At 40.2% G+C, this 16759-nt stretch overlaps 1 protein-coding gene across 1 annotated transcript in view; it reads right to left on the bottom strand.

Annotated features, from left to right (window-relative positions):
• Positions 1–16759, bottom strand: part of ABCB7 (ATP binding cassette subfamily B member 7) — a 170911-nt gene that overhangs the window by 5408 nt on the left and 148744 nt on the right. The window contains exons 13-14 of the mRNA XM_079764771.1: positions 13023–13126; positions 3419–3526 (exon numbers count right to left, since the gene is read on the bottom strand). Coding sequence (XP_079620897.1) covers positions 3419–3526; positions 13023–13126 — 212 coding nt within the window. The remainder of the gene's footprint in view (positions 1–3418; positions 3527–13022; positions 13127–16759) is intronic.

Raw genomic sequence — 16759 nt, 5'->3', positions numbered from 1 at the left:
TTTTTCTTTCCTAAAGTTTCTTATTTCTGGTTATGGACTTTCATGCATAAAGACCCCTTAAGATAACTTGTAAGACATGTTTAGGTGATAAACTCCTTTACTTTTTCTTGTCTGGAAAAATCTCTCCTCCAATTATGAACAATAACTTTGCTGGGTACAGTATTTCCAGGTTGTAAGTTCCCTTCTTTCAGCAATTTAACCATTCCCTGACATTCCCTTCTGGCTTGTAAAGTTACTGCTGAGAAATCAGCTGATATAAACTTATGGGGTTTCCCTTGTATGTAAATTATTTTCCTATTGCTGCTTTCAAGACTCTCTTTATCCTTACCTTCTGCCGCTTTAATTACAATATGCCTCGGTGTGGGCCTCTTTGGGTTCATCTTGTTTAAAACTCTCTGTGCTTCTGGGACCTGAGTGTTTTGTTTCCTTTGGCAGATTAGAAATGTTCTCAGCCATTATTTCTTCAAATATACTTTCTTCCCCTTTCTCTCTTGTCCTTCTGGTATCCCTATAATGTGTGTATCCCTAGAGTGCTTGATGTCCCAAAGGCCCCTTATACTATCCTTGTTTTTGAAAATTCTTTTTTCTTTTTACTATTCTGATTGGCTAATTTTCACTGTTCTGTCTCCAGATCACTACTCTGTTCTTCTGTATTAACCCTTTGCACTCGCTTGCTTTTTTCTCTATTCCTTTATTCTACTCGGGATTTAATTTTTTATATACCCCAGATTTTACAAAGCGTGGCAGTAGAATAAAAAACTGGAGTTTCTTTTCATACAAACTTATTTATTTGGATTTTTTAATATTTCAAATTATTGATACATTCAAAGAGTATAGAAAGAGCTGCTACCGATGCTAACCGTGTCGAGTCACACTCAACATCCGAGTGCAAAAGGTTAAATCTGCTGTTGATTCCTTCTAATTGGTTTTCCATTTCAATTATTGTATTCTTTATCATTGGCTTTTTATTATATTTTCGAACTCTCTTCTTTCTGAGTTTCTCTATTGTACTCTCAAGTTTGAAAAATCCAAATTTTTCTGGATTTTGCTCTTGTTCCTTCATTTGGAGCATATTACTCTCTTATTTTGACTTTCTCTGTTTGTTCCTATAACATAGATGTGATAGGTATCTCTCCAAATATTGAAAAAGTGGCCTTTATGTAGACTGGGTGCCAGTTGGTTTAGGTAAGCTGGTTCAAATCAGGACTGGAGTATGTGGCACCTTGGTTGTAGGTTAGGGGAAGAACAGCCTGGTATGCACACATCTATGGTAGCTCCCTGTTGTTCCAGCTCTTTGCCTATGGAACAGTCATAGCAGGGCAGCCCTGTGGGAACACACAGCAGTAGCCTCATGTGTGTAGCACTGTAACCTGTTGGACCCACTGAATCAAGCTCCAGCTGGGGGTACTAGGAATGCACTAAGGCGTCAGTTGGAGCACATAGATAAGAGTTCCTGCCTGCATTATCCAAGTGGAGGGAGATGAAAACAACAGCATTCACAGATTCCTCCTATCCTGGAGAGTCCTCAGATCCCAGAAAGGTCTCACAGTTTCTCATCCTTCTCTATGAAATCTCTCATTTGTTGTGCAGAAGCTATTTAATCAACCCTCTTTTTTTTTTTTTTTGCTTGTCTTAGAGGTCTCCCTTTATTATCCACTGATAATTAAAAGTTGTGCATTAAAAAGCTGACTTGGGAGTGGCCTTTTCAACTGTTGGGTTTCACTGAAGGATGATCACATGGGTAGCTGGTCTTTTTGTTGAGGCCCTCAAATTCAAATATCTTTTTTTCTGAGGCTAACTTTTTTTCTCCAGAGAAGAATCTTCCAATTATCTGATGATGAGGGAAGGAGTGATGATAGCAGAAATAAACAACTGGTTGGCAAGGTTCTTGGAGCCAGTGGCACGAGACAGTCTGTGTGGTCTTGTTTTTTTGGTATGTTTTGATTCCCACTTAATCTAGCCCCTCATTGTTAATTTGTTTGGTAACCTGAATGTGTCCAGAGCCTCTCTGACTATATTTCCTGACAAGCAAAAATCTAGCCTCTTGCCAAGGCTGGGAAGGGGTAAACACTAGGCTGTACAGGGTGAGGAAGGGTCTTAGGAATGCTATTCTTTTTCTTTCTTTCTTTCTTTTTCTCTCTCTTTTTTTTTTTGTTAATCCTCACCTGAGGAATGTTTCCCATTAATTTTTTAGAGAGAGTGGGAGGGAGGGAGGAGGAGAGAAAGAAACATTGATGTGAGAGAGACACTTCCATTGGTTGCCTCCTGAACCCACAACCCAGGCACTTGCCTTTGACCAGGGATCGAAACCTTGAACCTTTGGTGAACAGGCCAATGCTCTAACCACTGAGCAAATAGGCCAGGGCGGGAATGCTATTTCTCATGTAGACTCAACATTAGTATTATAAGAGACTTCTGACAGAACAAATGAGGTCACAGTAGTTTCACTAGAAAATAAAAATCTCTGATCTTCAAGATCATGCAATTACAGAACCATCAAATTATGAACCCAAAGATATTTTAGATACAGGTGCCATAATCATTAATAAGTTATTTCCAATTATAATCCAAACTCCAAGTGGCATGTTGTAATATAACTGTATAAATACTGTGAACCCCATGTCATGAGGCAGGTAAGCACATGCCTGCTAAAGTACTAACATTTTATAAGAAAAGGCTTTATTTGCATAACTGCATAAAATTGGAAAGTTTAGTAAAAAAAAAGCACAAAACAGCAGATTTTATTTCAGATTCTTGAACATCAATGAGATAATAAAGCATATCCACAAAATTTCCCATTTAAGATATTCTGGTTGAATTATAATGGGGGAAAATCACTTTATTTTCTAATGAATGCACACAGTGATGAACAAATAAACAAAAAGACCTAGGGTCTCCAATACACAGGCAACTTATAAAGGGAATAATATATACACCATAGAACATCATACACAACATTTAATGGCATGAAAAATTCTATATCAGTAACTTAATATGGAAAGTATATGAGAATGTTTTTTCTCCCTTAACTCCCAGTACTCAGGGTTTCAAAAATGATAAAGAATTGAAGGTTCATTTATTAGGAGGGAAAAATAATCAAAGAAAATGCTGCATGAAAGTTGAAAAACCAAATAATGTTAGATAATGTACCAGGGGTAGGGAGAAGTCCTTATAGAAAGTAGAAAAGAGAAACTATTACAATTTTCAAATATACCAATCACAATAGCAGTACTTTGATTTGTTTATGACATTTAGACAGTACACTTTTATATTAATTCCCACAGAAGAGAGACAGTGGGCTGTCCATTTTATTATTTTCCACATGAGAAAAACTATTAGAGAAACTATTTCATTTACTTATGTTTGTTAAAATTCACAATGTTCTTCAAATACTAAACTTTAAAGTTAAATCTCTTACCTTGTCCAAGACTATGATTTCATCTGCATCAACTACTGTTGACAGTCTGTGTGCAATGAAAATAGAAGTTCTGTGTTTGACTGCATCCCTCATGGCACCAAGAATTGTCTGTAAGATTGGCAACAAGAGTAAGAGGAAAAAGAAGATCTATCTATTAGGTAAATGTAAATTAAAATAACCATATATTCCCTAAAGGAACACATAAAATGTCAATTAATTTTATATTACATAAACTTTATACCACTACCAAATATTTGACCTAATCTATCTATCTATCTATCTATCTATCTATCTATCTATCTATCTAGCCAGTGTCCGTGACAACCATGATGACCAAATGACTGGTCACCATGAGGTGCATTGAGCACCTCTCGGTCCCTCCACCTCAGCCCGTGAGTGGGGCGGGGTGGGATTGGGGACTGGCGAGTGGGCTGAATAGCTGATCTCTTGGTCCCTGTCCCAGGCCCGCAGGCTCCGATGGATCAGCGATGGTGAACGGGAGAATCGGGGTGGGTGCCAGGAGGACTGGGCTGTCAGGCTGTTGGGATCACCAGCTCATCCCCAGCTGCTTGGGGGCTCAGGCCTGTGGGAAAGCAGGTGCCGGCGACTTCACCTCCATGCATGTGTGCCGGCCGGCCGCTGATGGAATGCTGGGGCGAGTAGGTCACGGGCGTGCCCCACAGCTTCCTGTCAGCGCCTCAAGCCCCAGCAGCAGCAGCAGCAGTGGTGGCGGCGGCAGCAGCGCCTGTGTGAGCGGCCCCGAACAGGCAGTGCGTTCCATCACTGGCTGGCCCGGGCACATGCATGGAGGTGAAGTCGCCGGTACCCGCTTTCCCGCAGGCCTGAGGACTGGCGAACGGACAGAAGATGGCCCTGATCACAGGAGGCTAGGCCCTACTGACCCTACCTGCACGATTTCATGAGCTGGGCCTCTAATCTAATAATAACTAAGGAGAAAATCAATCAAAAAGGGAAGGTAAATATGACCACATTATCCTGGAAAAATTAGCTTTAAGATAAGCAACATTTCTGTAAATTTTAGTCTGGGAGAAGGTGGATATTTTCTATACTTAAAAACAAACAAACCATAATGAATACAATGACATTAGGAGCATAGCCAGATATGATGTTTATTTGGTCAATGAGAGCAAAAATGAAATAAGGAGGGACTCAAATGGTAAGATGCAAAGAAATTAAAAAAGATCAAGAGAAAAATATGAGACTCAATGGGCATGGATTTGCTTTTCCTTCAAACTTAGAGGACAAAAAGGACACAGAAAACCGTGTATGTATAACTTGAGGAAACTAATTTTTAAAACAATTCTGACTTCTTAATGCATTCTGGAAAACACATTTTTGTCTACTGCAAAGTATATATATATATATATATATATATATATATACACATATACACATATATATATATATACACACATACACACACACACACACACACACACACACACTTTGCATACACACACACAGAGACACACACAGCTATATTTGGAAACCTGGGTCTAAATACAGCTAGCTAAATGGAAATAGGCATGTGGGAGATGGGGATATACCAAATGTCTTCCTATAGATATTTCTAAACATTGTATTTATTAAAGAAATAAAATTATCAAGAGTACATGGGAAAAAAAAAAGATGGCGACCGGCAGGAAGGTAGGGAGAGAGAGAGTGTGAGTGAGGAACCCATAGAGGAGAGTGTAGATGTGTGTGGTGTGTGTGTGTGTATGAGATAGGGTCAGTTAGATTCTGCAGGTCTTCCAAGGGGCTCCCGAACAGGGCAGCCCTAGACGGCGGAGCCCCGCGCACAAAGCGGACACTTCTCGGCGGCTGGTGCGGACGCAGAGACCACGCCATCTTGAGAAACAGAGCTGCCTGAGACTCGGATCCTGGCTTCTGACACAAACCAGGACCCTGCAGCCACTGGGGACAGAGAACTGCTAACACAGCTTCAGACCAACAGACAATAAGAATCCAGACTTCCCAGCAGATTTCCGTGAGTCAAAGAGCCTATCCCCCTCCTCGCAGGCGCTGATAGCGCCATAGTAACTGATAGACCCGCCCCTCCCCCAAGCTGCTGAGCGCCCACAGCGCGCGGAAAGCGCCATAGTAACTGATACACTCGCCCCTCACCCAAGCTGCCGAGCTTTGCGCAGGGACGCGCTCCCTCTTAGGGAAGCAGCTCCCCGTCGGGGAAATCTGTCAGTGCGCACAGAGGGCTCCCCTTCGGGGAATTTGGGGGAATTTGGCTCGAGGGTCACAGCTCCCCCTTCGGGGATTCTTAAGAGCGTGCACAGAGGGGCTTCCCTTTGGGGAATTTGGCGTGCAGGACGGACTCCGCCCCCCTTCCGGGACTTTGGGAGAGTGCACTGAGCCGGCTCACCCTCAGGATTTTAAGAATGTGTGCTCTAGCCGGTTTGGCTCAGTACAGAGAGCACACACAGGACGCAGCTCCACTTCAGGGAATTTGGCACGCCGGACACAGCTGCCTGGGATCCCTGACTCACAGCGCATTCACACTAAGAGCCAGCGACCCCAATTGTTGGTGCGTGCACACACAGGGACCCTGATTCTCAACGAGAAACCGCACAAGGCAACAGAGACTTTGACACTCGAGTCTTGGTGCAGACACAGGGAAACTCTGACTCCTGGCACATGCTAAGGATCTCATTCTCGGCACATACCAACAGTGTGGTGCAGACAGGGCCCCTGATTCTAAACGTGCACACGAGACCACACGGAACACTGGGGACACTGATCCTGGGCAAGTCTGGTTCCCACCAACCAAAGACAGCCACACGTCCTAGTGTCAGAGCACTTCAGTGAAACTAGGGTGGAGCGAAGTCCCCACAGCACACGGCCCAGGTCCACGCAAACGGAAGCTTGAGCTTTCTGGTAATAGCCAGAATGGGGAAACGAAATAACTCACAGAGGAAAGAAAATGTGGAGTCGCCAAGAAAGGAAATTAGTGAAACTGAAGCTTGCAACATGACCGAAAAGGAGTTCAGAGTAATGGTCATGGAATTTATACATCGGATGGATGAGAAAATCAACAACTTATGCAAGAATCAGGAAGAAATGAAAAGTGATATAGCTACAATCAAAAACACCATGGAAAGTTTCAACAGTAGACTACAAGAAGCAGAGGACCGAATTAGTGAGTTAGAAGATCAGGTACAGAAACAAGCTCAATATGAACAGCAATTGGAGAAAAAAATTAAAAAGCAGGAGGAAAGCCTAAGAGAGCTTCGGGACAACCTGAAACGAAGTAACATGCGTATAATAGGGCTGCCAGAAGGACAAGAAGAGCAGCAGGGATTAGAAAATCTATTCGAAGAAATAATGACAGAAAACTTCCTGGATATGGGAAAGATAAAAGTTACGCAAGTACAGAGAGTCCCAAGCAGGATCAACCCCAAAAGACCCACGCCAAGACATGTCATAATTTCAATGGCAAATATAAATGATAAAGAGAGAATCCTAAAGGCGGCAAGAGAGAGACAGAGAGTTACCTACAAAGGAACACCCATCAGATTGTCAAATGATTACTCAACAGAAACACAACAAGCTAGAAGTGAATGGAAGGAGGTATACAAAGTGTTGCAAAGCAAAGGACTGAATCCAAGAATACTATATCCAGCAAGACTATCAATCAAAATTGAAGGGGAAATCAGGAGCTTTGCAGACAAAAAAAGGCTCAGGGAGTTTATCACCACCAAACCAGCAATGCAAGAATTGCTAAAGGGAATACTGTAAAAAGAAGAAATAAACAGGTAAGAAGGAATACAGACACAAAAATAGATATGACTACAAACAAATACCTTTCAGTAATAACTTTAAATGTAAACGGACTAAATGCTCCAATCAAAAGACATCGAGTAGCTGAATGGATAAAAGAACACGACCCATATATATGCTGTCTACAAGAGACCCACCTCAGAACAAGAGACTCACACAGATTGAAAGTGAAGGGATGGAAAAATATCTATAAGGCAAATGGATATGAAAAAAAAGCTGGGGTAGCAATACTTATATCTGACAAAATAGACCTCAAAGTAAATGCCATAACAAGAGATAAGAAAGGCCACTTCATAATACTAAAGGGAGAAATCCAACAAGAAGAAATAATTCTGGTAAACATATACGCTCCCAATATAGGAGCACCCAAATACATAAAAAAACTCCTGGAGGATATCAAGGGAGAGATTAATAGCAACACAATCATAGTAGGAGACTTTAATACCCCACTATCACCACTGGACAAATCCTCTAAACAAAAAATCAGCAAAGAAACAGCAATCCTAAATGACTCACTAGACCAGATGGAATTAATTGACATCTTCAGAACATTTCACCCCAAAGCCACAGAATATACATTCTTCTCAAGTGCACATGGGTCATTTTCAAAGATAGACCATATGCTGGGTCACAGGCAAAGTCTCTTCAAATTCAAGAAGATAGAAATTATATCAAGCATCTTCTCAGATCACAGTGGCATAAAACTGGAAATCAACTACAAGAAATATAATCCAAAGAAATCAAACACATGGAGACTAAGCAGCATGCTATTAAACAAGGACTGGGTCACCAGAGAGATCAAGGAAGAAATAAAAAACATCATGGCAACAAATGACAATGAAAACACAACAATCCAAAATTTATGGGACACAGCGAAAGCAGTCTTGAGAGGGAAGTTCATAGCTCTACAGGCCTATTGCAAAAAACAAGAAATAATGGTAATAAATTACTTAACCCTACAACTCAAAGAGCTAGAAAAAGAGCAGCAAGAAAAGCACAGTGTAATCAGAAGGAAGGAAATAACAAAGATCAGAGCGGAGATAAATGACATAGAGACCAAAGAAACAATACATAAGATCAACAAAACCAAGAGCTGGTTCTTTGAAAGGATAAACAAGATTGATGGACCTCTAGCCAGGCTCACCAAGAAGCAAAGAGAGAGGACCCAAATAAACAAAATCAGAAATGAAAGAGGTGAAATAACAACAGACCCCGCTGAGATACAAAGGATTGTTACAAAATGCTACGAACAACTCTATTCCAACAAACTGGACAACCTGGAGGAAATGGACATATTCCTAGAAAAATATAACCTTCCAAAAATCAATCAAGAAGAATCTAAACAGCTCAATAGGCCAATAACTGTGGACGAAATTGAAGCAGTCATCAAAAAGCTTCCGGCAAACAAAAGCCCGGGGCCTGATGGCTTCACAGGAGAGTTTTACCAAACATTCAAGGAAGAACTAAAACCTATCCTCCTCAGACTATTCCAAAAAATTCAAGTGGAAGGAACACTTCCAAGCTCCTTCTATGAAGCCAGCATCACCCTAATACCAAAACCAGATAAAGACAACACAATGAAAGAGAATTATAGACCAATATCCCTCATGAACATAGATGCCAAAATCCTCAACAAAATTCTAGCAAATCGGCTCCAGCAGTACATCAGAAAGATCATACACCATGACCAAGTAGGATTTATCCCAGGAATGCAAGGATGGTACAATATCCGCAAATCAATAAACGTGATACATCACATAAACAAATTGAAAGATAAAAATCACATAGTGATATCCATTGATGCAGAAAAAGCATTTGACAAAATCCAACACCCTTTCTTGATAAAAACTCTCAACAAGGTGGGAATAGATGGCTCATACCTCAACATAATAAAAGCTATATATGATAAACCTACAGCAAACATCATACTCAATGGACAAAAACTAAAAACATTTCCCCTAAGAACAGGAACAAGACAGGGATGCCCACTCTCACCACTCCTGTTTGACATAGTACTGGAAGTATTAGCCATTGCAATTAGACAAGAAGAAGAAATAAAAGGCATCCAAATTGGAAAAGAACAAGTAAAGCTGTCTTTATTTGCAGACGACATGATATTGTACATAAAAAATCCGAAAGACTCCGTCAAAAAACTAATAGACTTAATAAATGAATTCGGCAATGTAGCAGGATACAAAATTAACGCCAAGAAATCTATGGCCTTTCTATACACCAATAGTGAACTTACAGACAGAGAGACTAAAAAGGCAATCCCATTTACCATCGCACCAAAAAAATTAAGATACCTAGGAATAAACTTAACTAAGGAGGTAAAAGACCTATACACGGAAAACTACAGGACACTGAAAAAAGAGATAGAGGAAGACGTAAACAGATGGAAGAACATACCATGTTCATGGATTGGTAGAATCAACATCATTAAAATGTCCATACTACCCAAAGCAATCTATAGATTCAATGCACTCCCCATTAAAATACCAACGGCATATTTCACAGACCTTGAAAGAACTCTCCAAAAATTCATCTGGAATAAAAAAAGACCCCGAATAGCCACAGCAATCCTGAGAAAGAAGAATAAAGTAGGAGGGATCTCAATACCAGATTTCAAGCTGTATTACAAAGCCACTGTTCTCAAAACAGCCTGGTACTGGCACAAGAACAGACACATAGATCAATGGAACAGAATAGAGAATCCAGATATTGACCCAAACCACTATGCTCAATTAATATTTGACAAAGGAGGCATGAACATACAATGGAATAAAGATAGTCTCTTCAATAAATGGTGTTGGGAAAATTGGACAGATACATGCAAAAAAATGAAGCTTGATCACCAACTTACGCCATACACAAAAATAAACTCAAAATGGATACAGGATTTAAACATAAGACGGGAAACCATAAAAATACTAGAGCAATCCACAGGCAGCAAAATGTCAGACATATGCCAAAAGAAATTCTTCACTGACACTGCCCCTAGGGCAATGGAAGCTAAAGAGAAAATTAACAAATGGGACTACATCAAAATAAAAAGCTTTTTCACAGCAAAAGAAACCATCAACAAAACAACAAGAAGGCCCACTGCATGGGAGAACATATTTGCAAATGGCATCACTGATAAAGGTTTAATCTCCAACATCTACAGGCAGCTTATACAACTTAATAAAAGGAAGGTAAATGATCCAATAAAAAAATGGGCAACAGACCTAAATAGAATCTTTTCAAAAGAAGACAGAAGGAAGGCCAAGAGACACATGAAAACATGCTCAACGTCACTAATTATCCGAGAGATGCAAATCAAAACAACAATGCGGTACCATCTCACACCTGTCAGAATGGCTATCATCAACAAATCAACAAACGACAAGTGTAGGCGAGCATGCGGAGAAAAAGGAACCCTCGTGCACTGCTGGTGGGATTGCAGACTGGTGCAGCCACTGTGGAGAACAGTATGGAGTTTCCTCAAAAAACTGAAAATGGAACTCCCATTTGACCCAGTAATCCCACTCCTGGGAATATATCCGAAGAAACTAGAAACACCAATTAGAAAGGATATATGCACCCCTATGTTCATAGCAGCACAATTCACCATAGCTAAGATTTGGAAACAGCCTAGGTGCCCATCAGCAGATGACTGGATCAGAAAACTGTGGTACATCTACACAATGGAATACTATGCTGCCATAAAAAAGAAGGAATTCCCATCATTTGCAGCTACCTGGGAGGAATTGGAGAACATTATGTTAAGTGAAATAAGTCAGTCAATGAAAGAAAAATACCACATGATCTCACTCATTTATGGATAATAAAGAACATTATAAACTTGAACAAAAAGATAGATACAGAGACAGTAAAGCATCAAACAGACTGTCAAATTACAGGGGGAAGGTTAGGGAGAGGTGGGGGAGATAAGAGATCAATCAAAGGACTTGTATGCATGCATATAAGCATAACCAATGGATGCAAAACTCTGGGGGGTGGGGGCATATATGGGAGTGAGGTGTGGGGAGGGCAATGGCAAGATATGTACACATATAATACCTTAATAAAAAAATTGGAAAAAAAAAAGAGTACATGGTTACCCAGGAAAAGAAGACCTTATATTTTGCTACTGCAGACTGAAAAGAAAGTACAGGACCAATTCTAAGAAAAATTGTGATGTCTGTAGGGACTCCACTTCCTAATCCTCAAGAAATTAAACTCTGATGTGCTCTATGGACCTATTAAAAAGGACCATTAAAATTTATCAAATATGTTGGTAACTCATTCCCTTGGGGAGGTGTCTCTGCTACCTCTTAATGAGTTATGCTCCATGACATAATAAAGCTACATGGCTCAAATAATGACTGTTGAGACTCTTAATTTGTTATAAACATGAAGGAAATATTTTTAGGCATAAAGTTTTTATAAACAGACTTGTGCCGGCGGGGTCCCTTGGCCTGGTCTGTGGGGATCAGTGGACCTCCGTGCTGCCACAGCCCGGCCTTACCTGCCAGGGCTCCTGCCTGCTGTCTGCGTTGATCCTTCATAGCACGAAGTCGTGCAGGAAGCAGCAGGAAGCCAGGGAGGAGCCCAAGTCGGGACTGGGTGCCACGCTGCTCCTGCTCATCCTGGCCCACTATGCCTGCCGCCACTACTGCCCAGGCACGCAGGGGGAGTGTCCACAGAAGAGGCTCATGCTGCCGCAGCTGCGCTCGCCAGCCATGAGCCGGCGTCTAGTGCCCATCTGTCAGCTGAGTGGCACTCCCGCTATGAGAGCACACTGACCACCAGGGGGCATATCCTGCATTGAGCATCTGCCCCCTGGTGGTCAGTGCGCATCATAGCTACTGGCCGGTCATCCGGTTGTCCAGTAGCTTAGGCTTTTATATATATAGATTCCTACTCTGCCCATGAATGGGGTCTGTCCTGTTTAAGGTTCCCTTCAAATGTAACGAATCCTTATGCTAAACAATTCACTTAGAAATTAAACTGTTTTAAGCACATGACAAATCAAATAATGTGCTCTGAACTTATCTCCCGTATGCAAAAATTATGTCATACACCTGTAAAACTGAAACTAGGCCTATCCTTCAACACTAGGTTTTAACTATATATTCAAGTAAATATGGGTGAAAGGAAGAAACTGACAAATAACATCTAGCTATCTTCAATGAAGACTAAGGAGATTTATTCATGAAATTATCAATGTTGTTAAGACTTTTGTATTTAATACAAATATGTTGTTATGAAGTCTAATGTAGTTGATGGGTAATAGTACCATGACATCAGTTTCATAATATTTGTTGTGAAATAAATATAAATTGATACCAGCACCACAGGCTGTGTGTGCCAGTTTGCACCTCAGTGAGTTGCTCCATGACAAGTGAAAGGCTTTCTAGTATATACTGTATCACAATCATTTACATGACTTGTTTTAATGAGTGTTAAGTGGTAATAGGAGAAAAACTAAAATCTTCCTTTGCCAGCTGACTAGAGAATTTCTACAGCTTTGTAAAATGCAAGGGCAATGCAACAAGGGCATAAGGTGTAATACAGTTCCAAAAGAAGGCATACTTGCAAATGAACTGAACAATGTGATCTTTCAATGCAGTCTGGCATTCTTACTATCAACAATTGCTATCTGGGAAAAAATGGCTAAGTGTTTTGCTCTATAGCACCTCCCATTGAAGTTCACTCAAAATACAAAAGAATATAGCTATTTTATCAAAATTTCCAAGGACAAATTAAAGCATTGATTATTGAAGAGTTTTATATTTTCACCATCATTTACCTCTTCAGTAATTGAATCTAATGATGAAGTGGCTTCATCATAGAGAATAACTTGAGGGTCCTTCAAAATGGCTCTTGCAATTGCTACTCTTTGCTTTTCTCCTCCTGGTTAAAAAAAAAAATTAGTTTAAGGAAGCATAACATAAAGACATATTTTATGTTTCTAGTATTGCATAGGATATAACCATCAAATAACACCTTCAACATTTACCTGCTCAGTTACAAGAGTTAAATTTATACATGACATCCTTTGACAAACTACATTCCTTGGAACATAAATGTAGTTTTTGATTCTGACTTCCTGGCAAGTGAAACAATGAAGTAAAAACTTTGATTCCACAATTATTTCTCAAACCAGAAATATGCTCATTACATTTTACTTTATTCTTTTTATTTAAACATATTTTTATTGATTTCAGAGAGGAAGGGAGAGGAAGAGAGAAATACAAACATCAATGATGAGAGGGAATCATTGACTGGCTGTCTCCTGCACGCCCCCTACTGGGGACCAAGTCCACAACCCAGGCATGTGCCCTTGACCAGAATCGAACCCAGGACCCTTGAGTCCACGCTCTATACACTGAGTCAAACTGGCTAGGGCTACATGTTACTTTATATGTACTTTATATTACTTCCCCAGAAACAGTAATCTCAGATAGAAAAATTTCACTATTAGAGATCTGAAAAAGCCAAAAACAAATTCAATACCTGAAACCTGAAGACATAAAACAATTTATCTCTTAACATTAAAAGGTACCATTCAGCCAGTATTCTCAAGGATTTTTTGTCATAAAGCTATTATTTTTGTAGCACTCTTCAAAATTAAGGGTACATACTAGATACCTCTTATGTAACCTTAGTTATTTAGTATTGGGTCCTTGGCATTTAAAAATTTTAAAACAGAAACAGTTTTGGGTGGTAAACACAATGCAATATACAGATGATGTATCATAAGAGTTGTATACTTGAAATCAATATAATTATATTAAATGTCACCCCAATATTTTAATGGAAAAAAAAAAAGGACTTACTGGACACTGAGAGGCTGTTTACCTCAGCGCGCACCACTGCGACCAGACCATACACCCACACAGGGCGGTAGAGCCACCTGATTTTAGACTCTGGGAAAGCACACACGGAAGTCTGTTTTCCGCAGTGCAGGAGTGGACCTCCTGATGACACAGGGCGGCTGTCCAACCTGGTCCCCCAAGCAGACTGGGGATCCTGATTCTCCACGCGAAAGGCATCACTGAGCACCAGTGACTTGACTCTGTTTCTCATCGCGCGTGCCTGGGATCCCTGATTCCTAGTGCACGCACACTAAGAGCCAGTGACTCCAATTGTCGGCGCATGCGCACACAGGGAATCTGATTTTCGGTATGAGGCTGCACCAAGCAACACAGACTCTGATACTTGATTCTCGGCACGGGCGGGGGGGGGGGGGAGGGGGGACGACTCTGACTCCTGGCACACGCTAGGGGACTCTGATTTTAGGCACACACTAGTGGGGTCTCTTTTTCAGCGCGGTGCAGTTAGGTCCCTGATACTAGGTGCATGCACGAGACTGCACTAAGTGCTGGTGTCTCTGATCTTAGGCAAGGGTGACTCACACCAACCCACGGCAGCCACACGTCTTGGTGTTGGAGTTCTTCAGTGACACTCAGGTGGCGTGAAGCTCCCACTGCACACGGCCCAGGCCCCGGCAACTCCGAGTTTGAAACTTATGGTGATAGTTAGAATGGGGAGACAAAGACACAATCCCCAGAAGAAAGAAAAAGAAGAATCGACAAGAAAGGAAATAAGTGAAAGGGAGGCACGCAGCATGACAGAAAAAGAAATCAGAGTAATGGTCTTACAGGTCATACACCAGATGGATAAGAAAATCAACAACCTATGCAAAAATCAGGAAGAAATCAAAAGTGATATAGCTACAATCAAAAACACCATGGAAGGTTTCAGCAGTAGACAAGAAGAAGCAGAGGACTGAATTAGTAAGTTAGAAGATAAGGTAGAGAAACAAGCCCAAACTGAACAGCAACTGGAGAAAAAATTTAAAAAGCAGGACGAGAGCCTATGGGACCTTTGGGACAACACAAAATGAAGTAACATACGTATAATAGGGCTGCCAGAAGGACAAGAAAAGCAGCAAGGATTAGAAAATATATTTGAAGAAATAATGACAGAAAACTTCCCTGATATGGGGAAGAAAAGAGTCACCCAAGTACAGAGAGTCCCAAGCAAGATGAATCCCAAAAGACACACACCAAGATATGTCATAATTACAATGGAAAATGTTAACAACAAAGAGAGAATCTAAAAGGCTGCAAGAGAGAGAAAAAGAGTTACCTACAAAGGATCCCCCATCAGATTATCAAATGACTTCTCAACAGAAACACATCAAGCTAGAAGGGAATGGAAGGAGGTATACAAAGTGATGCAAAGCAAAGGACTGAATCCAAGAATACTCTATTCAGCAAGACTACCAATCAAAATTGAAGGGGGAAATTAGGAGCTTCACAGACAAAAAAAAGGCTAAGGGAGTTTATTACTATCAAACCAGCAATGCAAGAAATGCTAAAGGGAATACTGTAAAAAGAAGAAATAGAAAGGGAGGAAGGAACTCAGGCATAAAGTACAGAAATGACTACAAACAAGTACCTATCAATAATAACATTAAATGTAAATGGATTAAATGCTCCAATCAAAAGAAATCGAGTGACTGAATAAATTAAGAAAACAAGACCCATATATATATGCTGTCTACAGGAGACCCACTTCAGTACAAGGGACTCACATGGACTGAAAGTGAACAGATGGAAAAATATCTATAAGGCAAATGGATATGAAAATAAAGCTGGGGTAGCAATACTTATATCTGACAAAATAGACCTCAAAGTGAAAAGCATAACAAGAGACAAGAAAGGCCACTTCTTAATTGTAAATGGATTGGTAAAACAAGAGGATATAACTCTGGTAAACATTTATGCACCCAATGAAGGAGCACCCAAATACATAAAAAAAGAACAACAACAACTTCTGGAATATATCAGGGGAGAAATTGACAGCAACACAATCATAGTAGGAGACTTTAATACCCAATTAACATCACTGGATAAATCCTCTAGACAAAAAATTAGCAAAGAAACATCAATCAAAAAGACTCACGAGATCAGATGGACTTAATTGACATCTTTAGAACATTCCACCCCAAAACTACAGAATATACATTCTTCTAAAGCTCATATGGGACATTTTCAAAGATAGACCACATATTGGGACACAGGCAAGTCTCTCCAAATTCAAGAGGATTGAAATCATATCAAGCAACTTGTCAGATCACAAGGGCATAAAATTAGAAATCAATTACAGTAAAAAAAAATCACAAAAATTCAAACACTTGGAGGCTGAATACCATACTATTAAACATTGAGTGGATTACCAAAGAGAGCAAAGAAGAAATAAAAAACATTCTGGAAACAAAGGAAAATGAAAATAAAACAATCTAAAATCTTTGGGACACAGTGAAAGCAATCCTGAGAGGGAAGAGTTCATAAGATTAAAGGCCTAACTCAAAAAACAAGAACAAATGGTCATAAACTATATAACTCTGCAACTTGAAGAATTAGAAAGAGAGCAACAAGAAAAGCCCAGAGTGAGCAGAAGGAAGTAAATCATAAAGACCAAAGCGGAAATAAATGACATAGAGACTAAAAAAATAATACAAAAGTTCAATGAAAC

Source organism: Cnephaeus nilssonii (assembly GCF_951640355.1).
Source record: "Cnephaeus nilssonii genome assembly, chromosome: X".
NCBI lineage: Eukaryota > Metazoa > Chordata > Mammalia > Chiroptera > Vespertilionidae > Cnephaeus > Cnephaeus nilssonii.
This window is presented reverse-complemented; position numbering and strand designations above follow the sequence as displayed.